This window comes from Onychomys torridus, chromosome 12 (genome assembly GCF_903995425.1).
Source record: "Onychomys torridus chromosome 12, mOncTor1.1, whole genome shotgun sequence".
In the NCBI taxonomy this organism is placed as follows: Eukaryota; Metazoa; Chordata; class Mammalia; order Rodentia; family Cricetidae; genus Onychomys; species Onychomys torridus.
This window is the reverse complement of record NC_050454.1, coordinates 58,845,572-58,871,173: the sequence shown is the minus strand read 5'-3', so window position 1 is coordinate 58,871,173 and position 25,602 is coordinate 58,845,572. Positions and strand designations below refer to the sequence as shown.

At 35.0% G+C, this 25,602-nt stretch overlaps 1 protein-coding gene across 2 annotated transcripts in view; it reads right to left on the bottom strand.

The window, feature by feature from the left end:
• Ncam2 (neural cell adhesion molecule 2) overlaps positions 1-25,602 on the bottom strand; it is a 412,339-nt gene that overhangs the window by 158,512 nt on the left and 228,225 nt on the right. For both annotated transcript variants that reach the window (XM_036203263.1, XM_036203264.1), the window contains exons 2-4: positions 9,842-9,916; positions 6,454-6,660; positions 4,632-4,775 (exon numbers count right to left, since the gene is read on the bottom strand). In XM_036203263.1, coding sequence (XP_036059156.1) covers positions 4,632-4,775; positions 6,454-6,660; positions 9,842-9,916 — 426 coding nt within the window. The remainder of the gene's footprint in view (positions 1-4,631; positions 4,776-6,453; positions 6,661-9,841; positions 9,917-25,602) is intronic.

Here is a 25,602-nt window from a genome sequence, read left to right as displayed (position 1 = left end):
TTAAATTATCTTTTAATTAATTACTTTCTGTAATGGATTAGAAAACATCCAAATTGTAAAAGTGTAATTTCATAAATGCATGCTATTTTATATGTTTGTGTCTATGAAACTGTCCATAGTAAAAACAATCTCTGTGGAAAGGGCATGTAAAATTCCAGTGTGTACATAAAGATCGTAGCTGTTGGCAAGCTAAAAAAATAACATACATCACTGACACAAATATCGTAAAATAGGGTGCTTCAAGAAATCACAGGTAGCTATGAGTCTGAAAATGCTGACTCTTTTTTATCATTTGCAAATAATTACAATTTCAATAATCAAAATTAGAAAAAAATATAAATTAGATAACAATTAATAAATAATATACATCACTTTTAACTTTTGATCTCCAACTTCTCAGTCTTTTTTCTCTTTTTTTATATATTGTACATAATGCCATACTTTTTCTCTTATACTATGACATGTATCAAAAGTTACATTTTAATAACTGAAAGATTTCTTCCAGGCTCCATTACCCCTATTCATTTCAGTCCACACTTAGGAGTATTGTGAGTACACCAATCACAGAATGCATGCAATTCTGTTTAATATATTTACATGGAACCCAGGTCAGACTCACAAGTCATAGAACACTTTATGTCAGGCATATACTAAATCATCCTTCATATCTGCATTTCCTTGTGTCTACCTTAACAACTAAAGTCTATGTGATATCACCCTACCATTAATCACCACTTAGTGTTAAGTCTTCTCTCTCAGAAGTTATTTCCTAAGGACCTAAACAACCCCCAGTGTTTGGAGTTTTGCCTTGAACCTCATCCAAGTTATTTAATTTGCTGAAATAGGAACATGCTTTTAAACATGTATTAGATCACATATATTAGATCATGTCATTGCCTTTACTGAAATACTTCAGTGATAGGTCATCTAAAATTTTTCATGACCTTTCGTAGAAATGTCAAAAGGATGTTGACTTTGATAGTCTTTCTTTCTGTGTTTCTCAGTCATTGGGTAATAAGTCTGGATCACTTGCATAAGCATTCAGTTTTTATGTATATGAAAGTTCAAGTTAGACTGAACTGATTTTAGGTTCCTGCTGGGTAGCATTTATCACTTCTCTTCTATAAAATATCTACTTTGGAGGCAAACTCCTTAGGACTCAGCTGTTTTAAAGGGTGGTGTAACTTTCATCTTACAGGAAAGTCCCCTAAGATCAGAAAGTAAACAAATCAAAAACATCAGGAAATTCCTGGAACTGACCTTAGTCACTACAATTTTCTCTCCCACAGCCTACATAATCAATAAGAAATGTTGAAAGATTGCCTCAGACTAGATATCTATATGGAAGAGGCACTGTTTAATCTGTTGGATGCTTGAAATTTGTGCTGGGAGGTACTTCTGATGATGCATATATATTTGACTCATTTCTGCTTCTGTAAGTAACTTTTCATCCACAGATAAGTAACCCTAATAAAGCCTCTTGGTTGACAAAATTCACTTCCATCAGATCCTTCCTTTTGTCTGCTGTTGTTTACCTACATGGTATATGTAGAAATGTCTTCATAATTTTCCAGGAATAGTGTCATACAACAGTTCCTTGGGATGTCATTGTGCTTCCTTTTATTATCAGGCCATTGCATGAAAGGTTTTCTGCCATGGAAAGCCCTCACATGAGGAGACATATCTACATTTGTGCAAAATGACATTTTTCCACTGACAGACATCTTTGAGATCCACCTTAACCCCAAGTCTCTTGAGCATCCTATCTATTTAACACGAGAACTTTGCAACTTACCTTTCATAGATTTTGGTGTAGTTTGCTTTCAATGATTGTCTGTTTACATATTCCTGTAGACTATCAATATTTTGAAGATAATGAAATTGTCTTCTAACAATGAATCAACATTCAATCTTTTATACTTAAAATAATTACATAAATTTTATTGAATAATATATTTTTCTGTAATTCTGATAACAAAGAGCACTTTATTTAGATGCTAACTTAAGTGTTTACAAACATGATGAGACAGGTTTCAAATTAGGGCATGTTGAGGAGTGTCTCTATATCTCTGTATGAGTGACCACTAAAATAGGGAAATCCTACTTCATAGGAGCTTCCTGTGCTCTTTAGCAGATGGGTCTCCTTTAGAGAAACAAAGGAAAAGCCTACTTAAATCATTCTTTTGTAATCTCATGTTGGATATCTGACAGGCAGCTCTTATCAGAAGCAAATGAGACAAACTTTCTGAAGCCTTCAACATCTGGCCTTGCCTCTCAATTCAGTAACCAATGAAACATTATGAAAGAATATTCCCAGATCATCTACTTAATTTAAAAACTTTATACAGATTTTTGGCTGTAAATCCAATTTTGTTACACTAGCTGAAAAAGACAGAACATGCTAAATGCAATACAAAAAATTATATAAATAAGCAAATTGTTTGAATATTAAATGTTTTCAATCTGCTTCTAATGTTCCTAAGTTAGAAAAGTTTTGAGCTGCACAATTAGCATTAATTATTTTATTTTAATTGAAGGCTATAAAACTCCGTAATGTTCAATTTTAAATCTACTGATATCTGGTTTGTATATATTATTTTTTCTAGGCATAAGCTGAATACATATAATTTTGGTAAAACTTATTTTTATCTTTAAAAACAGAATAAAACACAAAACATTAAAAAATAAATATCACCATTGAGAACCACACATCTAGCAACATGCTCAATTTATTTATATAGCAAACATTTATGAATGTCTGATATATTATTTACAGGCTAGAGAAACTGCTTGAAATGGATGCATTGATCCATTGTCTACTGATAGAATATTTCATTAAGAGCACAGGAGTTGGAAAAGCTCTTTTTGTGTTTCAAGACAAAAGGTGGGAGAAGAATCCAATAGGGATTCCAGATTTGCATATTCCATTGTAGGATATTGAGAAACCACGTCAGCTATGCTAGAACATTGACATCAGATATGACAATTTCTTCATCATCACTACATTTCTTAAATAGTCTGTGTTTTAAGGCTTTGTTCCAAGTCACATTTTAAAACTATTAATCATTTTAAATCTTCTTGTGATTAAGGTGTATGCATATAAATCCAAGCTGGATAGACATTGTCATTTAACTATTATAAGGAAACTTCCATTTAATTATTATAAGAAAACTTTCCTGTCCTTTCAGGTTGAGGGACAGAATGCTGAAACCCATTGCATAAAGTACTCATATAATTTGTGTAAAGCTTTAAGGATTTATACATAACAAAAAAGAAGTAATTAAATGTTATATTTTATTAAATTAGAATATAAAATGAAAGTTTATCATTAACTGACAAGCACTGAACATGTTATGCTTGGAAAAAATATTTTAAAATAAAAATGACTATTGAATATAATTATGACACATTCTTTAAATGTACTTAAAAATAGACATTCTACTTTCTATACTTGATGCTGTAGAAATTGCATTTCTTCAAAACACATACATAATGTAATCATCTAACATGGAAAATACTTTAAAAGATTCAATTATTTGTACCTCTATGTAATGCAGGTGCATTGAAAAATATACCAAATTGAAAGTGTCCCTACGCACAATGCTAAAGTAGCATAATGTAAGTAAATTATGCTTTCAATTTCAAATGTCATATTCTGGAATTTTACCTCAGTCTGAATCAAAATCATGATGACAATTAGGACAAATATTCTCTTCTGTCAATTATCCATACTTATATTTCCATAATACTTAGAATATGCCACTTTCTTTGAGAGAACATCCATAGAGTATAAGGCAGATTTCATACTGATATTATATTCTGCCTGTATATAGTTTTCTCATGGTATTGGAAATATAAAAAGTAGATTCTGCATGTATTGCCACCCACTACTTTATTTTTAAATTTTTTATTTTTTAACAATGTAGTAATATCTGGTAGTAATAGAAGCCATCAAACAATTCTCCATAATAGCACTTGTAGTAACTCTTTTTGCGTTTCTATAATCAACCACTTGAAAATTCTGCTGCCAAATCTGCCATAGACAAAATGTAACTACTGAGTATGGCTTTTTGTTTGTTTGTTTGTTTGTTTTTGGGTTTTTGTCTTGTTCTGTTTGCTTGCTTGCTTATTGGTTTTCTGTTTTATTTTGCTTTTTACATGTACCCGTGTATTCCAGGTGGGCTTTGGAAATCTTATGAAGCTAAGATGACCTTCAACTCCTGACTATTCTACAGCTTTCTGACAAGTGTTGGCATTACAGACATCACGGTTGGCCATGTCTTTCTTTTGCTAGCTTATTAAAAGCAACAAAGGTACAGAATTTGGCCCAAAGTCCAGAGTATGGCAACTTCAAACTGGGTCTTAAATCTCAGAATACTTATTTGAAATTTGAAGTCAAATTAATGCTGTCTATTTTGTTGTTTGCTTATCTGTGTGTCACAATCAGATTCTTACTATATAGCCCAGGCTGACTTTGGGATCACACTTTTCCTGTGTCAGACTTTTAAATGCTGGAAATACAATAGCATGCCACACTCTCTGTTTCTTTCCCTACAATTCAGAAAATTCATATTTTAAAAACTTAAAGTGTTTTGAGAACATATAACTTAAGGAGTTACCAAAATACTAACTGTCGGGAATGGTGGTGACTTCCTCGTTGTGATACAGCCAGCTGACCGCTGGAGCCGGGGAACTGCTAACCCTGCAGACCACTTCTGCATCCTCCCCTTGCTTGAATTCTTGAGGGGACACCACTTCTTTGAAGGTGAGTTTTTCTGCATCAAGAAAATTAAACCACTTGTTCAAGATTTATCACTTACTTAAATCTACATATCATCATCTATTATTAATTATTATTGTAGTGAGAATTCAGATATTTAGAAACTTTATAAATAGTGATCTGTGTTCTCACCACCTTGCCAACACGCTCCAAGAACAGAGTTTTGCATTTATTCTTTTAAGCATTCTTGACTGTGAAGTTTGCTGTTCTGAAAATTAACTTTCCACTTCAACTCTGAATTCTCTCCCCACATTTGTTTTCCATAAAATTCAATTACATGCATATAAGATCGATCTCTCTCACTCTCTCTCTCTCTCTCTCTCTCTCTATATATATATATATATATTCCACACCCATCCCCACATTCTCCAATATGTATGTATGTATGTATGTGTATATATATATATACATATATATATATATATGTATATATATATATATATTATATATATATGTATATATATATTATATATATTCCACACCCATCCCCACATTCTCCAATATGTATATATATATATATATATATATATATATATATATATATATAGAGAGAGAGAGAGAGAGAGAGAGAGAGAGAGAGAGAGAGAGAGGAGAGAGAGAGACTAAGAACAACACTGATCAGACATCAATAAATGTCATGGCATAATGAATGAGCACCAATATTTATGTTCAATAAAGAGTTTTTCACAAAAAAAACATGAATTGTTGTGTCAGCAAAACTGTTTCATTTTTAATTAATAATTAAATCACCAAGGTTTTCATGCATCACTCAAAAGGTAATGAAATTTTTTTTTAAATTAGGCCTATAAGTTATCAACTTAATTGTTTTTGTATTTTGAGAACCAGGCAAAACAGGATATCCTTTTAATATCTTTTCCAGAAAAATTTAATATGACACGGATAGAAAAAGCCAAAGATGAAGACATTCCATGGAAAAGTCTGGGTTTATTTTAATAAACCATATTTTTATAGCAATGAAAAACAAAATTATAAAGAGCAAGGCCTTTTGTGTTTCTATTTAAAGATGTATGGGCCTCCATATCCCTCAAATTTATGATTGGGTGCCTGTTTTTATTTTTTCATTTTTTTAGTAAGAAATTTTCTATTCACTTTATATATCAACCACAGATCCCCCCTCTTCCCTCTTCCCACCACCCAGCCTTCCCCCCAACCCACCCCCTCATCCCCATATTCTCCAAACCAAGGTCTCCCATGGGGAGTCAGCAGAGCCCGACACACTCAGCTGAAGCAGGTATAACCCCCTCCCCCCTGCACCAAGGCTGTGCAAGGTGCCACACCCTAGGCACTAGGCTTCCAAAAGCCTGCCCATGCTCCAGGAATGGATCCCTATCCCTTGCCTGGGTGCACCCCAAACAGTTTGAGCTACACAACTGTCTCCTGTATCCAGAGGGCCTAGTCTAGTCTTATGGGGGCTCCATAGCTATTAGTCCACAGTTCATTGGTTTCCACTAGTGTGGCTGGTCATCTCTGCCCACAGAATCCCTCCTCTCTCATTGATTGGAATCCCGGAGCTCAGCCTGGAGCTCGGCCATGGATCTCTGCATCTGCTTCCATCAGTCACTGGATGAGGGTTTTAGGATGACAGCTTTCACTTTTGAGCATATTTTGTTGTGTTTGAATCCTTTGTACTGAAACACAAATGAACAACTTACGGTAAATTTCCAAAACGACTGTTGCTTCTTGCGTCTGTCCTTTGGCGTCCGTTGCTTGGCAGCGATAGATCCCCGCATCTTCTATATTTGCATTGTAGATGGTTAGTCGTGACCTGACCCCTTCCTTCTGCAGCATAACCCTCTGTGTTGAAATGATCTTTTCTCCTTGAGGGTTATACCAGTCTATACTCTCAGGCTCACCAATTGCTGCAGAGACGGGAAAAAAAAAAAAGTTTGAAAAATCAATGTGGAATGTTTGTTTTCACAGTGACATTTCCTATTATGTAACCATTTATGCAATTTAGAAAGAGAATGTCAATAGAAGGCTGGAAATTTGAAAATTGTACAAAACCGAAAGTAAACACAAATGTGAAGACAAATGCTCGTCTTTGTTTAATCAATATTAAGGACTCCGTCTGGTACATGTAAGCAAACATTTCATCTGAAATACATTACTCGAATGTAAGCTGTGAGAATTGAAGCTTCTTCACAGTCATAATATATGGGTTATTTTTGCACGAAATATTAAAACTGCCTTAGGCAGACATAAGCCCAATTGGTAGACATTTTTAAAGGGAAACAAAGGTTAACATGAATTCATATGCTCTGATGTCCTTCCCAAGGTCAAGAGACAGCGGAAGTATTGGCCCAAATAAAGAATTACCCACGAACATGTAGATATTCGGTAAAACAAATTTTGGCCTTCGGTATTTCTAAATTTTGAGTTAATTTTCCAACTTGTTCAAGTAAGTGGTGGAGAAAAGGAAAATTGCTATCTATTAAAAAAAAAAAAAAAAGAAATCCTAATGTCTCTTTCCAACTGAAATGAGTTATTTTCCCATCTTCATCTGAAATTATTAACTATTTAATCATATTATAATTAGAATTAATAGAAATAGTACTTATTCTGCTTAGCATTTATAACCAATTATAGTGTAAACATTAATTTAAAGTTTCCAATTCAGAATCTAGGTCATGAACCACTTTGTAAAACTAAAGCTTCCTGAATTTTCTGTCAGTCAACAAAGATATTTCATCTAACAAGCATTCACTCAAAAGTAGTGGGAAAATGCATAAAGTTAACAACCATGGGTCCTCTGTGAAGATAATAGTTCCTTCTTTTTATTATTATAAAAAATATCTTTCTTTGTAAAATACAGTAGACAGATCCAAGGATAAACAATAAATGTACATCAGTTCAACTTGTAATGATACAAGAAAATCACAGTTTTTAAATATAATGTAATATTGTAAAAAAAATTTTAGATATTTCACTTTCTAATATTGTGGTAGGGAAATTTCACCATTGTAGAGGTATCACTAAATTTACACAAAGCAATCACAATTATATTTCTTTCAGAATATCTAGTGAGTGATAATTTCCAGTAAGACATTCCATATGAAAACTCAGCTGGGGGTGTTAGACACATGATTAAAATAATCAAAATTATTCTTTTTCTGAAAGTATATTTAAAATATTTACTATATTTGGAACAGTCTTTAATGAATAATGTGATAGGTTACTGATTAGTTTAGAGAGAAAGTATATGTGTAGAGTTTCAGTTTTATATTCATATATTTATTATATATTTAAAGTATCTGAATTTAAAGTATTCTGTATATATTCACTATCAGAGTAGGAAAAATAATGCAAACTCTGATTTGCATAGTTTCTATCATTACTATAGTAACTCATAAGAAACTCAATATATTATTAATTGAAGTATTGAATAATACAACAAAATAAAATTTATTTGATTTTTTTGTAATAGATTTAAACTTTCCATTTTATGTAATTTTTTTACCAAAACAGTGCATAAGTATAAAACATGTAAAATTTAGAAACAGTACCTAATATCCTTTGGCCAAAATTCCTCTGACATAAGTAAAAGTATTAAACAAATAATTATTCACCTTTGATACTCTATTAGTATAAAAAATGTGTATCACCATACGTGTCATTTAAGATACACAGGGAAGTAAACATTTAAAAAACAAAATTTTGTTTTTTTAATATTTTCTAATCATAAGATCCAAATATTTAATGTTGATATTCTCTGAATATGGTTTATGAATGTTAGTTGAACAACATTCTACTTTTTTAGTCCTTGTCAAAATTTAAATAAGCCATAGCATTGTCAAGACAACTTTTCCCCTTTTTATGTGATCCTGGGGATTTAAATCAGGGCTTTGCATGCATTAAGTAAGCACTCTACCACTAACCTATACTACAAATGTGCTAAAGAAATTTTGTATTATCTATGTCAGGAATACCTATGGCATTCTTGATCTATATTAGGAATACTTAGGGTATTCTTGTCTTACATTATTTGACTATTAACAGAAACAGAGGCATATTAAAAATAGCCTCATATATTATTTTAGCATTAACTGAATAGTTTTTAATACACACACACAAACATACACACACACACATATATATATATATATATATATATATATATATATATATATATATATATATATATATATATATATATATATAATGTTCATAAGTGTGGATATGATTAATACAAGCATCTGGATCATATGTTCATTTGACATTTCTATAATATAGTGAATTAAACTTTCTGATCAAATACACAAAAGCTGTCTGAAAAAAATAGAATTCTAATTAAATGGAATGAGGTTCATATAATTTTTGGCAGAAATGTCATGTAATACACTGATTAATCATCAAAAATTTTTTCAAAATCATTTCTTGACTAAATAATTATGCTTGATTACAATTTATGTACCAAAAGAATGTACATTATTTTGTCATTTAACTTTCTTTCAGTTGTTGGAATTACACAGTATTGTATCTAATTTATTCATTACTTACTTATGTACAAAATATTCATCTTTAGTTAAAATTAGTCATAATATGGGTATATAGGAATAATATTTAAATCACAAGAATTTTCTTATGCACATATTTTATTTTATAATGTAATTTTATAAATAAGTTACTTTGATGACCGAATAAATAAAAGTAAATTTCATGTTATTATATAATTGTTCTCAACATTTTTTCATATAACGAGCTGGCTATTTGGAACCTTGGGCTTACACAGGGACATTTTGCTCAGCCTGGAAGGAGAGGACTGGACCTGCCTGTACTGAATCCACCAGGTTTAAATGAATCCCCAGGGGAGTCTTGGCCCTGGAGGACATGGGAATGGAGGGGAGGGGCTGGGGGGAAGGTGAGGACGGGGGCGGGAGGGGGGAGGACAGGGAGCCCATGGCTGATATGTAAAATTAAAACACAAATATAATAAAAAAGTGACAATATGTTATTTTTAGCAAGATCAATTTTAACTATTTAAATTTATTCAATGTACTTTATAAATACTAAAAGCACAAGACACATTATCAGAATACATACCTGTACATGTGAAGAATTTAGATTCACCCACACTAAGCTCTACTTTGCTAAGTGAAATTGTCACTTGAAGAAGAGCTGAAAAAAATATTTGAGTCACAGTTAATTGGGATTTTGAGTACCAATTCTAGTTACTGATATATAAGTCACAAATGACACACATAAATCATTTTTTGCCAATTTTTCATTATTCAATTACTGTGGAATAATCTATCTGTACACTAAGAATATGTATTACTCTCATTGATTAATAAAAAGCTGACAGGCCTGTAGCCAGGCAGGAAGTATAAGCAAGACAGCTGGACAGAGAGGATGCTGGGATGAAGAAGGGTGGAGTCAGAGGAGACTCCAGCCAGTTGCTGAGGAAGTAGGATGTATAGAAAATGAGGAAACAAGCTGTGAGCCACACAGCAAAGCATAGATGAGAAATGTGCATTAATTTAAATGTAAGAGTTATCTAATAAGAAGCCTTAGCTGTCAACACAACATTTATAAGTAATATATCTGAGTGGTTATTTGGGAACTGGCAGGAGTGACAGAAATGTCTGACTACATTCACTATGGAAAAAATGTAAGTTTTATAAATATATTCTAGCAATTCTATAAGCTATAATAGCATGAATTTCACACCAGTCTGACTGTGGCATTTATCTATATTTATTCAATATAATTCTATTGGACATACAATTGATTAATTTCATATTATTCTTTTCCCTAACAATATGATAGGTCTTTTTTGTTTAACCATATGGTATAATATGTAAAGGAAAATTCCTTCCAACCATAAGACTTTTGACAAAAATCATATCTTAAATACTTGTTGTCAAGTTAAAATAGTGAAAATTCTAGAATTTTAGAAGATAATTAAAATGTTTCTCTCAAAGAAATTGGCTGACCCATTTCTAATGATGGGAAAGACTACACAGTAAATCATTACCCAAATCCTGTCCCACAATCTCCTTTCCTCGGTAATAGATACACATTTATTCAATGAAGTAACATGGGTACAAGGGATAAATGGAGAAAATATTGAAGTTCTTGTGTGAGCCTATGCTGGGAATTAGTAGGTCAGAGTAACCAACCTCCCTCTTCTACTGAGCACAGACTGCAGTAAAAAAAGTGCTCCTTAGTCTTGTGTAGAGTGGTGCTATGGACACATGGCATGGAACTGGAGTAAGATCTACACTTGGTTCTGAAGAAAATAGAAACAGTTAGTGCTCTGATAAATGGAGGCATCAGGGAAACTTGCCTCCTCTGAGCACAGCACTTATATCCATAACAATTCTATCTCATTGAGACTCATGGTTTCAGTAGTGGATATTTGTTCTCAGGAGAAATCCAAAGAAGATGTTTGCTAAACTTGAATAGCACAGAGGGCTAACAGTCAATTGTAAGCACAAATGCCCTTGGGAGACACACAGTATAGCTTAAGCTTCCAGTATTTTTACAGATGAGGTTCTATTCACTATAACATCATAGGCTGACCTTAAAAGAAAAATGAGTGTTTTAAGATACAATGAATATAATAACTCAAACAACAAATAGGAGCAATGGAAATACGACTTTTCAAAAAAGTGCATATTTTAGACTGGGTCTCAAACATAACTGTTCTGAAATGTCTAAAGAAATGAAATATGTACTCAACATGCTAGAAGAGTAGACTTCATTTTTTATGTCCAAACAAGTGAATATTGATAAGGCAGACATATTAATACAAGGTAAGCATTAAATAATTTGTGCATGCAATTAAATGTCACATGGGATCCAGCATGTACTGTGGATTGTATGAGGATTAATCTACATAGGCTTATGTGTTAAACACTCCTCTTGAGGCTGACAATATGAAAGGCTGTGGTTCCTTTTGAATCTGGAACTCCATGGAATTAGATGGGTTCTTGGTGATGATATTTTGTTTTGTTTTGTTTAGCCCAATTCAATGAAGAGGGACAGAAGTGTAGGGAAATGGTCAAGACAAACATGAAAAAGCCATTTGGCATACAGACTGGAAATCTATACCCAGTAGAGCTACCTGGAATTGACAGAACATACCTATTGGGGTCCAAATGTTCTACAGATCTTTAGGAGGTACAACCCTTGTCCCAGATGTGGCCCCTTGAATGTGGAAAATGCAGACAGGAGACAGAGCTTAAAGGGGATGCTTTCCATGGCAAACCAAGCCCACAAACGTTGAGGGAGTGCCAAAGACTCAGATAAGGAGCTCAAAGAGCTGTTTAACCAAGCTCTGCTTGCCCTGCTATTTCCAACAGTTAGATCAACAATGAATAAACAACAATGGGAAATAGGAATAATACAGTCCTAAAGTGAACCCAGAGTCCTGTGTTTTTGCCTACTATTACCCTCTGTTCCTGGTCCCTCTGATACCCAGCGTTACTCAGGCTGTGGCATGTACCTAAGAAAAAATATATGATATGCAAAGGTGAGGGAAAGTTGTGTCATGCAAATGACTTATAAGGGCCAGCACCCCCTAGGGCTCAGCACTTTTGAGCTCAGACCTTTTCCAGATGTCTAGCCCACTTTTCTTTCTGTGAGTAAAACTCTTTCTCTTAATAAACTGTCTCTATTTCTATCACTATATGTTACTGCTCCAATTCTTTGTTCCAGGAAACAAGAGCCTAGCTATATCAGCAGGTGCTCTCTGATTCATGCAGGTAACAATTGGTGATCTGTCAGTCAGAAGGTACAATTGGTTTAAGTCTATAATCTCTGAACTTTAACACAATGGAAGATGAGATGCTTTCAGACTTCTCTCTCTCTCTCTTTCCCACAAAAGAAGCAAGAATGCTGACAGCAGAGCATTCTTTCTTGTTTCCTTTCCCTGTCCCTTTCACAGTCCACGGTGCACTTTGAAATGATAGGCAAGATATTGTGGGATGCCTAAGGATAACATGATGCTAACAGTTACCAAAGGCCTGAAAGAATAACACAAGTGACTGGTTCAAACTCTGGTCAAGGGGAAGAAAGCCCTGAAGAGCTGAATTCTCAGACCAGTGCTTCTAACTCTCCAGAAGCTACACTTAGAGGGGCCTAAGATTCCTAGATAACAAGGATTTGGATGTGATCTGCAAATGACAGATCTCCTTGTGGACACAGACTGGATGAGAAGTTCACCAATTTAGAACTCGTACCACCCTGACACATAAAATTATCATAAAATCACACTTTAATTGTTTTTATTCTCAGCTGTGGTGCATGATCAAATACTGGAATTGGTTTTATCCTGAGGCTATGAAGAAAAAGAGGCCTCTAAACATGCTGGGGGTGGGGAGTGTGATGAGGCTTGATTAAAGTATAGAAGTATGAACTATGTGATACTGCATGTGGGCTTTTCTTTTTTTTTCTTTTCTTTTCTTTTTTTTTTTTTTTGGTTTTTTGAGACAGGGTTTCTCTGTGTAGCTTTGTACCTTTTCTGGAACTCGCTTGGTAGACCAGACTAGCCTCCAACTCACAGAGATCTGCCTGCTTCTGCCTTCCAAGTGCTGGGATTAAAGGCGTGCGCCACCACTGCCCAGCTAGGCTTTTCTTATAAATATCAAGAAAAATAATCACATCTTCATAACTATCTACAAAGATAATCAGAAGCTGCCAAAGAAAGCACATAATACTTTGACACCTTAGATTATGCTTGCTTGTGTACACATACCAATTAGGAAACATAAAACAATAGAAAATGGAATTTAGAAAAATATTTTGTCCTTCTCAACAAAGCTCTGCCACATCTCCATGTTTTTACATTTATCCAGGTTTTCAATAAAGGAACATGGTCCTAATGATCATACCATACCAGGAGTTGTACTTCTTGTCATCCATCAACATGTGACAATGTCTGATCATTCAATGTCTGATAAAGCATGTGCCAGGACCCTTAAGATTAATTAGAATCCACATCTCTATTTGAACTATAGCAATGTATGGAGAATCAAGAAAGATTTTTTGATGAACCATCCTGATTTACCAGTAACTTTCAGATCTTAAATTTAGTTTACAGTACTGGAATGAAGGAACATGCTTACTCCTATGTGCTATGCCCTGCAGATCAAAGAAAGAATGTGAGCAAAGTTCAAAAGCATTCTGAAAAACTATTGGCTTAAGTCCTAATGACCATCTGCCCAATGTGCATGTTCTCCCATTATAACAGCCCACTGAAATTATAATAATCCAACAGGTCTCCAGGAGTGTAAATATCATTACAATAAAGGAAAGTTGAACGAAGGTACTTATTCATTACTTATGATAAGTTTGAAAAGGTTATCCAAGGAAAAAGGGAAGTCTGCTCCTAATTTGCAGCGGCTAATTGGGGCTTTCAGGAAATTCGGCAACTTGGATCCCTCATCCTCAAAAGGAAAAGTTTTCTGAATCACAGTTTGATTCTGTGGAAATTGTAAAAGTGTCACATGAGACCTGAGAATTCAGTGATTCATCTACTGGGAATTATTGTCCAGAAAAAAACAAAAACAAACAAACAAACAAACAAAACGGTAAGGCAGGGGACCAAAAGATTGTGATTACACTTGTAGACACCATTGGAAAGCCTTTCCAACAAGCAAACCCTCCAATTAGTCTTCGAGACCAAAGAGAAAATCCCAGGTCTGCTTCAGCTGTGAAGTTCCTGGACCCTACATATGCAAATGTGCCAAACACAGTCCACAGTCATCTATGAGGACCCAGCATACAGGACCCAGGGAGATGTCATTCGATGACATGTCTCCATGCCAAGAACAGGAAGGGGAACCTTCTCTATGACCACATTACAGAACTGAAAGTTCCCAGTGAAAGATTCTGGAAGACAGAAAAGCAAGACACCCTCACAGATCTTTCAAGAGGTACCTATGTTTCCTCCTAAGAAAGACAGAGATCAAAGATCTTTGTTCTTTGTCAAATAAGTGTGTCATATGTGCTCATAATTATGTTCATGTAACAGTGAGACATTCTGTGTCTAAGTGAACATGGAACAAAACTCAGTCTCTAGGAATCCTAAAAGCAATAAAGTAATAAAGCTGTTGCTACTTCATTAATTTCACTCATGTTTTTAAGCATAGCAATACAGTTGTCATTTTTAGTGTGCAATTTAAAGTGTGTGTGTGTGTGTGTGTGTGTGTGTGTGTGTGAGTGTGTGCTTGTGTGGTGGGGTTATATTAAAAGGACTAATAAATGCATAATTTTTATAAACAAATATTCTTAAACTTCTTAAAATTTATTCAAATGGCATTTTGGGGTGGTCTATAAATAAATATAAATAAAATAGTTCTACTTTGGGAATTACTATAGGCCTCTTTAGAGCCAGAAATAGTCTTAAAATATAAATGATAAATTTAACATTTTTATTTGGAGTGGTACATTTCCGATAATATGTATGATTAGCAAGATCATTAGTTCATTTTGTGGTGGCCATCTACTACTGATATGGGAACTACTCTTAAGTGTGATTTTCATACCCAGAGAGAATCCATTAGAGAAAATTAAATTTTCCTTTGCAAGCAGTTATAAATTGGAGATTGCTATTTGCTTAGAGATGGGATATCTAGTCAACTTCCCCCTCTAAAGTTTTGGGACTTGCCACTCCTGTTTGAACCTGAGCAGACATATGCATTCTGCCTGAGTCTCTGTGAGTTCATATGTACATCAGTCTTGCTGTGTTTGGAATACAGATTCCTTAGTGCCATCACTTCCCTTAGGATCTTCAATCTTTTCCCCTCTCCTTCTGCAGAGTTCTCTGAACCTTGATGCTTTGAAGCAGGCATTCTATTTAGGACTGAGTGTTCCAAAGTCTCTCACTCTCTGCATATTGTGCAGTTGTGGACTTCTGTATTAGATACTCTCTACTGCAAGAGGAATCATCTCTGATTATGGTTGAGTGATACACTGATTTATGGGTACATCAAAATGTAAATAAGAGTCATTTTATTGCCTTGTTCCTTTAGCAGAATATTTTGTTTTCCCACAGGCCCATGACCTACCCAACCTCAGTTTCTTGGCAACCTGCAACATGTCAGGCTTGGATTCCCTCTCATGGAGTGGGTCTTAATTCCATTCATAAAATGTTTGGCTGGTCCCACAACATTTGTGCCACCATTGAACCAGTTTTTATTAAGAGGCAGGTTAACTTTGTCAATCACAGGTTTTGTAATTGGATTGGTGGTTACCTTACACTATGTATCATGAAAAGTATCTTCTATTACCATGAATGCTAGTCAGTAGAGGTGAAGGCCTGGGGTAGGCATAGCTCAACTTCTCTGCTTCATTGAGATATGCAAATGTTTTCTTCAGCAATAGGACCTTTAACATCAGTTTGTGGAGAGAAACCAATAGCCACAGCAATAGTTTGAGTTGCTTGTGGTTGCCATAGGACCCCTTTGGCCAGCAATTCAATTAGATGTGACCCTTTTCTGGCACTGGAACTTTCATTTGGATTTTGATTCTCTTTTTCTACTATAAGACATTCTTTGTCTGTAGTCTTTCCTTTAGGGGTTGTACACCATAAAATCTCCCCCTCCTCCTTAACATGTCCTCTGACATTGCCATTCTTCTGGTGTTGTTTTTAAAGTTATTTCTAAGAGAGACTGTTTTACAGCAGACGTTGTGGTACTCTGGCTCTTACAGTCTTTTTTATTTTCTTTTGTGGTGTTCCCCTGAGCAAGAGATGCAGCTTTTTTTAAAGTATCAATCTATGAGATCAGAATTTCAGGATGAAGCCACACAAGCAGTTTCTTCTAGATAAGGATGACAATACTTTTCCTGGGTTATCAAGTTGATCTTATATACAACTTGTATATTAATCTTGTATAATTGCTCTCATTCAAGATACAAACTAATTTCAAACCAAACTTATGATACAAGGATTCTAGTGATCCTCTACGATGTGAAACCAACCTCCCCCACCCCCCGCAACAAAACAGAGAGATGAATTAGGTAAACAATTATGTGGGTTATAGGTTCTCCCCCAAGATCTGTGACTTCACTGGCCCCAAGTACTTCACTAGTTTCCAGGTACAAGCATGATTTAGCTCTTTTGATTGGCCTTGAGTTCAATCAGAGACATGTTTGTTACAGTCAGGATTGGCATGCCACTACTGCACCCTTTCGGACACTGTACCATGTTAGTCACAGTTGTAGTTCATAGACATCATATCTACTGGGGATTATTAGTTGTTTACCTCTTTTGGAACCTTGTATTGTGCCTTCTGGTAACATGAAAGGTAATTCACAGGGAGGATACTTTCAATTATGTTCCAGCTCAGAAGCCACTGGTCTTTATTGCATTGTGTATGTAACCTTATTTCCACAGATAAGTGTAGCTGAAGAAGACTATTTCTACCACTCTCAGCATTTTGTATTGCATGTAGTTTTTATTATTATTATTATTATTATTATTATTATTATTATTATTATTTGTGTGTAGGAGTGAGTCTTTGAATGATTTCCACTGTATATGTTAGCATGTCTGTTATTGCCATCCCTGTTCAACTCATATTTAGGTAGCCATGTTGGTGTAACATTATGGGGATAGTTTCTGACATTGCTAGGAAACTCAGTCTCACAGAAAGCTCACCAATCCTCTGCTCTTACAACCTTTCTATCCCTTCTTCCCAAGTGTTCCCAGAGGCAGGAGTTGTTTTGCATATGTATCATTTGGTACTGGGCTCAACAATCCTACATTATGATTAACTGCAGATTTCTGCAATACCCTCTGTCGGCTGTAAGATAAATTGACTTGATGAAGGAATGATGATTACACTTATCTCTGGGTATCAGGACAAATATTCTAAATTTAGTTAGGGGTTATTTTTATTTAGTAAAGTAGTAGTTGTAGGGAGCCCTCCAGGATCTGTGATTTCTCTAGCCTTAAATAGTTTCTAAAATCAAGCATAAGTTCCCTTCTGTTGAGTGAGTCTTAAGTCTAATTATAGACCTTTAGGTGACTGCCAAGTCATGCATAGCACTACAGCATGCTTAGAAGCCTACAATTGAATGCCAAATTATGGAGCTAGACACCCAAATGTGAGGTATGTTGTCCACTACCCTGTAGTGCATTCTTTGTTAACTAAAGTAAGAGATACTATTAATATGTTTGAAACTCCTCTCCTAAACATTTCAAAAGAGCCAACAATTTGTCCAATATATCAAGCCCAGATTACTGTTCTTTCCACTTCTCCCAAAGCAGAACTGTTACATTTCTCTATCCCTTTTTGTGACTTCTTACCATGTCTAATGTAACAGTCACATAGAGTTTAATCAGAAACACCTGGAGATTTGGCGTGGTTTTGTGGGTGGGCATATTTTTTAATGTTATGCATATAATTTATTTATTTATTTAGTTTGTTTGTTTGATTTTCAGAAAATTTGATACATCAGCTAGATAGGATTCAGAAAAGCCTAGATAGGATTCCCTGTTATCAATGGAAAGAAAATTTAGCCATCCTTATTCAAAAAATGATTCCAAGACAGGTCCCACTGACCTCAGGCAGAAGCATCACTGTTTTGCAGATTCTTAGATTCTGTTTCAAATTAACTGAATCAAAATCTGTATCTTAAAAAGATTCTTCATTCATCCATGTGCACACTGAAATGTAGTCAGCAGTGTGTTGAATTGTGACAAGGCAATATATTCATCAGACCCTATCTAAAGTTATACTACCTAATGTGGATTGATAAATCACAAATCCCTTCATATAAGACATACTTAAAAATCAGACCATAATCTACCTTATAGGACCCAATTTCCAAATAAATCATTTTAAAATTAAAGTAAAAGAAACCTATGGCATAATATCAATTAGTGTGTTGAATGTCTTATGAACAATCTCTGCTTCCATAGTTTTATGATCTAAGTCCTTTAGGAGAAAAGAAGCAGGTCACTCATCACTTATTTTGAGTGTGACATTTAATTAAAACTAAAATATCTTGAGGAGGCAGCTAGCCCAAGTTCCACACTCAATCCAAATTTATTTCAACCAGCACCACTTAGACATGTAAGTTATTAACTGTCTTGATGAAGCCAGCACACGGCATCTTGTAAAAATTTCATCAGTGTACTTACTATGCAGTGATAAATTAAATTAGAAAAGAGTGTTTGAACTAACTAGCTTGGTAATTCTCTTGGCGAATATGAAGTTCTCTGTCTAGAACACATATGCGAGATTTCTCATTAGAGCAAGTTCAACATATGCCTTATTGATCAAGGTGAGCCATAAGAAAGCATACAAAGTTTGTTTCCTTTCCTGATGATACTGTGGAATTCTATTCTGTACTTAATTTATCAGCAGTCTTCCATACATATTGTCATAAAACATGAAACTTGTCAAAGTACAGTAAATGCTCCTGCAACAAAGGATGAAAGGAAGAGGGGTTACTCTCTCCTGCTTTAGACACAAAACAAACTTTGAATTGCAGACCTTACAGAGTGACAAATGAAAATTGTCCCCCCATGGGAAGGAATTCTAACGTCTCTAATCCACTGTAAATCACAAAATTCCTGACACGGCATGGAGTCCAGAACCCAAATTCGTTTCTATAAGGATGCGATATTTGAGAATGGACTTCTGAGAAAAGGTATTCCAAGCTGTGTGTCATGGTGTTGTTAAGCTTTTCACTGGTACACGGTGACAGTGCACACAAGAGTAAAACTGGTACTTCAAATGGAAGCTCCATAACCATTTACTCACGATGTAATTAGCTCATAAAAGAATGGCATGTGAGTTCCCCAAGGATATCACATTTCAGATATATTGAATTCTGGTATTATGTTTTTACTAGAAAACAATAATCCACCAGGCTGAACATTTTACAGTTTTCATTAATTTGAACCACTTTCACGTTTTATGAAGTAAACAGCAGTCCTCTTTTCTAGTACTCAAATTCATTGGCTGGAAAACTTTATACCACAGCCAGAGACATTTGTGTTTAATCACAAGACTATGTTAGCAAAATAAAATATCTTCTAAAAGACACCAAATATTTTAATAGAAATATGCTTAAAATGCCAAAAAATGTAAAAATGACAATTTCAATGATAAATTATTGAAAACTTCATTAGAATCATTACATACCTTTGAAAACACTGTCCATGTCAGGAAGCCTTAGCTGGATCTGTACTCAAAGTACTCACATGATCTACAGACATCTAATCTTAGATTACTGGTGAGGATTTGGTCCAAAATGCTTTTTATGTCTGTTCATCATAGAGGGTAATGTTTAATATTCTTTTTCTTAGACTGATATCCCAAGTTGAATAAAATTAAAAGCTCCAAACTGTAGCAGGCTTTTTCTTTTAGGCCACCCACCAGATCCCAAATCATTCATGGAGACTTATTAGTTTTGAATACTCAGCCTAGCTTAGGCTCATTTTTTTGTCTAGCTCAGAATCAAAGACTAGATATCCCTGAGACTTGGGCTAAACTAAAATACTTCTGGTCTTTAAAAAAGAAAGTAGTAATAGAAAGACTGCTAATGATATTCTGCTATACTGATAGATCAGTGCCTTATTCACACATCATCAGAGACAATGAAAAAAAAAAACAGATGTAGCATATGGAAAAAAAAAGAAAAACAAACAAAACAGAGATCCACAGATAGACATTAGACATTGCTCAGAGAGAGGATCATTGGAACACACAGCTCTATATGAGATGTCTCCATCAAATCACCCTCCTCAGAGTTCAGGGAACTCCACATAAGCGGATGCAAAAGGACTTGGGGAGACAAAGGACCCCAGAAGAACCAAAAACTCTGAAACAGTTGAGAAAAGCTCCTATGAACTCAAAGAGATGGAAGCAGCAATCAAGAAACTCCAAGGGTCTGCACACAGGTTTTCCCTCACATATGCTACAGATTTCAGTCTAGTACTTTATGGGACTCTTGAATGGATAAATGAGCAGGTCTCTGATTCTTGTGCCTTCTCTCAGGGATCTTTTATTTTTCTGTTGCCTTTCCTTGCCTATCATTGATATGATTTTTTGGTTTTATCTTAATGTATTTTATTTTGTTATGTTTTGTTATTATCTCTTAGAAGTCTGTTGTTTTCTGAAAGAGGGAAGGAGAGTGGTTCCAGATAGAAGAGGAGAGGGGAGAAGCTGGGAGAAATGGAGGAAGGGGAAACTGTATGCAGATTATATAGTTTGAGATATGAATCTAAATTTAATAAAAGGAAAAGCTAATTAAAACAAAAAATATTTCATTGGGAATTTATTCCAACTTTGAAGACCACGAATATCCTTTCTTTTTGCTTAGAAAGTAGTGACAAGTTAGGAAGCCTGGGATTTCTTGTAGGCTTTGGTTTACTAGTTTGGAATAAAAAAAATTAGCATGAAGTTTCTATAGGTTGAGAGGAACATTGAAAAGAGAAATAGAAGATAATCATTTTATTTAGTGTATTAGGATATTTTTGTGTATATGTTTGTGTGTGTGTATGTGTGTGTGTGTGTGCATTTGTGTTTGTTGTGTATAATTTTATGTCTGCAAAGTGGAAGATGCTCATGATGAAAGGACTCCAGATGTCACAGTCCTACAACAATCTGTACCATCAAAAGCAATTTTCATAGTGACATGGTATGTTTCAAATAAATCCAAAGTGTGCGCTTGTGCTGTCCTTGAACCCTGTATGCAGCAGGGAATGGCCATGTTCTTACATCTAAATGTGCTCCATGGAGCACAAAATGTTTCAGCTATTATGCTAGCTGTGGGGTGTTCCTGGGTGAGTGATAAGTGACTGGCCTTTGGTTATGTGCCTGCTCTGCACAGTTCTTGATAAGGCATCTGCTCAAGGGTCACTGAAACCCAGTAAAACAAAATGGACAAACAACCCTAGTGTTCTTAAAATGTTCATCCTTTGCTGTGGCTTACAGGAACAGTTATTCCTTCCCAATGGTACATAGATGGTATTTGGGGAAAAGTCTGTAAGAAAGACACAAAATTATATTTACAAACTGAAAATAAAACACAAGGAATTGTCTACAGTATTTTCTCCAATATAATGTTCATTAAGTAATAACATCAGAGCTATAGAGATGACTTATCAGTTAAGAGTATTTGTTGTTCTTCCAGAGGTCAGAGTTCATTTCCCAGCAACCATGCTGGCAGCTCCCAGCTGCTTGTTACTCTAGCTGCGAGGGATCCAACTCCCTCTTCGGGACATGGTGGGCACATGATGCACACATACATGTGCACACATATACACAAATTTAAATAAATCTTGAAAAAATAATGATAGATCCATTATACATGTTAAGTGCATGCATCACGATGTAAACATTTATTTCTGTGTCCAATTAACAGTAAATATCCCATAAACATGTGATGCAATAATAAATCCTACTACTAAGAAGCTGTGGAAAGGTTGTGTTCAGAGGCAAATTGAAAACTCCTGTTTCTCTAATATAAAAGAGTTTCATATTTTAATTCTTAAACTGGAACTGACAAATATTATTTCAAAAATAAAAATGCCCCTCAGGTAGACCCTGGCAGTGGGACCAGGACTTATCCAGGGTGCATGAGATGGCTTTTTAGAATACATTTCCTATCTAGGGTGGGATACCTTGCTCAGCCTTGACACAGTGAGGAGGGGATTGGCCTTGCCTCAATTTAGTATGCCAGATTTTGTTGACTCCCCAAGGGAGGCCTTTCATTTTTCTGATGAGTAGATGGGTATAGGGTGGGAGGAAGTGGGGAAACAGGTGATGAGGAGGGTCGGGGATCTGGGATTGGTATGTAAAATGAAAAAAAAACTGAAAAAAATAAATATAAATATATATATGCCCCTTAGTTTGAGGTAGACATTGTCATGAATATGAAGACAGCATGGGATATACAGTAAATTGGATAAAAGCCAAAACAATTAAGTAAGTAAATAATTAAATGCCCTCTTCCAGAAAAGACTTTACCCATCGAAACAAGCTATAACAATCTTTATTTAATCTACATTTAAATTAAATGAAACATCACATGTGCAGACAAAAATACAGACAGACAGATATATGACAGACAGACAGATAGATAGATTGATTGATGATAGATATGCACAGCACAGCAGGTTAAAACTGCATCACTATGGAAGTCTTTGTGTTCAGTTGTATGCTACTGTGCCCCCTAACTATAGAGGAGGAAATGAAATGCAAATCCAGAAGTGTTGTTTGTTTTTTTGTTTTGTTTTGTTTTGTTTTTAACAGCAACAAAGAGTGTTTTCCTGGCTTCATTTGAAGAAAGTGAATAGATCAAGCTTAGTGTGCTGAATCATTACAATCGTAGTTGACAAATGTCTTCAGGGGTGCTGAGAGAAAAATTACAATGAGGAGACAATGCTGACACCCATAATTTAAAGTATGTTGTGTGCTGTTAATTCTGCCTCATAATCCCTTCTCCAACTTGCCTTCTCGAGAGCTGTTGTTCACATTATAGAAAACACAGGCAACATGACAACGTTGTCCTCCAGTCCTCTACCTTTTGTTCTGTCGTCAAGGATTATGTTTATTTCAATCCCTGGCCATACCTCCTCAGTGAGTGTGTGTGTTTCTAAGCTTCTAGACACAAAAATGCCTACACTTCTTATATTTTGAGAGTGATTTATTTATTTATTTTTTGTTTATGTAACCATATATCTGATAAGAATCAGCTTGCCCTGATAAAATACATTACAGATATACACAACTCTGGCATATTTCTCAGAACCTGACACTCTTTAGATACCTATTACATTTCTTAATATATTGATTCTTTTGTTTAATCAACTGAATTATCAATATATTAAAATATATAATTACCAAATAAGAAAAGCATAACACCATTTCCCACTTTCTTCCTCAGAGAGAAGTTATTTTTGTTTGTTTTAGAGAGTTTCTAGAATCAGCTAAATATATCTAGATGTCAGGAAAACAGTTAAGAAATATATACATCTGAATACAAAGGACTAGATTGATTTCAAGGCAAAATGATGAATAGGGAGTCGCGTGATGTGCTTCATAAAAATTTAACACATCTACTTATTCACAGAACCTTTCCATGTGAAGTTAGTACATCCTTTAACACGAAAATGGTTTCTTGGATGAATAAACACTCTATTTAACACATATTTCTTATCTTGTGTCTTAATAGAATTAACAGAATACTAGTACATGCCATGCCAAGTACATAATTTATCATTGAATGTACAGTTGACCTAGTTAGGTTTAATACTGCTATGATGAAACACTGCAGTGGTTTGACTGAGAATTGCCATCATAGCTTCACATTTTTGACTGCTTAGTCTTCAGGGAATCACACTACTTGAGAAGGATCAGAACAGTTAGGAGGGGTAGCTTGTTGGAGTAGATGTCTTGTCAGAGGATGCTGTGGCACACTAGAATGCCAGGCCCATTCTATCTCCAAGCTTGTGGATCAGAATTCATCTCTCAGCTGCTGTTCCATCACCATGCGTTCTGTCATGCTCTCTGCCATAGTAGTAGTGCATTGACCCACTGTAAGCAAGAACCCACCCAGTTCATGTGTTCTTTTGTAAGAGTTGCTTTCATCATGGTAGCAATAAAGCAATGACTAAGAAAAACAACATGACTAAAAAAGAAAGTTCAGAAAGAATGGATTTATTTGGCTCACTTTCCTACATTGCTGTTCATCATAGAAGAAAGTTAAGACAGGAACTCTAAGAGAATAGGAACCTTGCAGCATGAATCTTAAACAGTCTTATTAAATTTATATATATATATATATATATATATATATATATATATATATATGTGTGTGTGTGTGTGTGTGTGTGTGTGTGTGTGTGTGTGTGTGTGTGTGTCAGCTATTGAGGTAAATTCTGAATGATCTGAGAAGCAGAACAAGCCCCAGCTAACCTCAACTCTCCAGCTCCTCAGCTGATTCTGTTTCCTCAACCTGAAAGCCTCTGAGTCCTCATTCAAATGAAACTCAGCTGAACTGCAGCTAAAAGCTTAAAAGCCTCTAGTTTCTGGTCCTCATGGCTTATATACTTGTCTGCTCCCTGCCATCATTTCCTAGGATTAAAGGCATGTGTCTTTCCCAAGCAAGACATGAGATCTCAAGTCCTAGGATTAAAGGTGTGTGCCGCCATGCCTGGCTCTGTTTCCAGTATGGCCTTGAAGTCAGATAAGTTTATAAGGGTGCACAATATATTGGGGACACAATATCACCACAGAACCTGGAGTCAGGAGCTGATGCAGAGGTCATGAAGGAGTGTTGCTTATTGGCTCACTTACCATTGCTTGTTCAGCTTGCTTCCTTATAGAATTTAGCACTACACACATGATGGACCCTACCAAATCAATCACTAAACAAGAAAATGCCCTTTAAGCTTGCCTACTGCCATTTCTTATGGAAAATTTTTCTCAGTTGAAGTTCCCTCCTCCATGATGATTCTAGCTGATGTCAATTTGACATAAAACTAGCCAGCTCAATAGTAAAATGCACATTCAGAAACTTATAGAGCATGTTAGCTCAATCTGTCCTTTTTGCTTTGAATACAGCTAACTATATGTGAAACTATCCTGAAATTAGCTTTAAAAATTGTATTTACTTCAGAACCAGTTTAATAGTTGGAGCAAAGCAGACTCAAAATTGAAGAATAAGAATGTAATGATTCTCAGTTACTGAACAGTTACATAAGCAAGGTGCATGCCCATAATACCTAACTGTGTTACTGTTCCTATCTCCTTAAAATAAGAAATCCAATGCTCTTTCCCTAAAATTTCTGGTTTCTTTCATCTTCGTTTATTCTTTTATTTATTTATGTCATATAT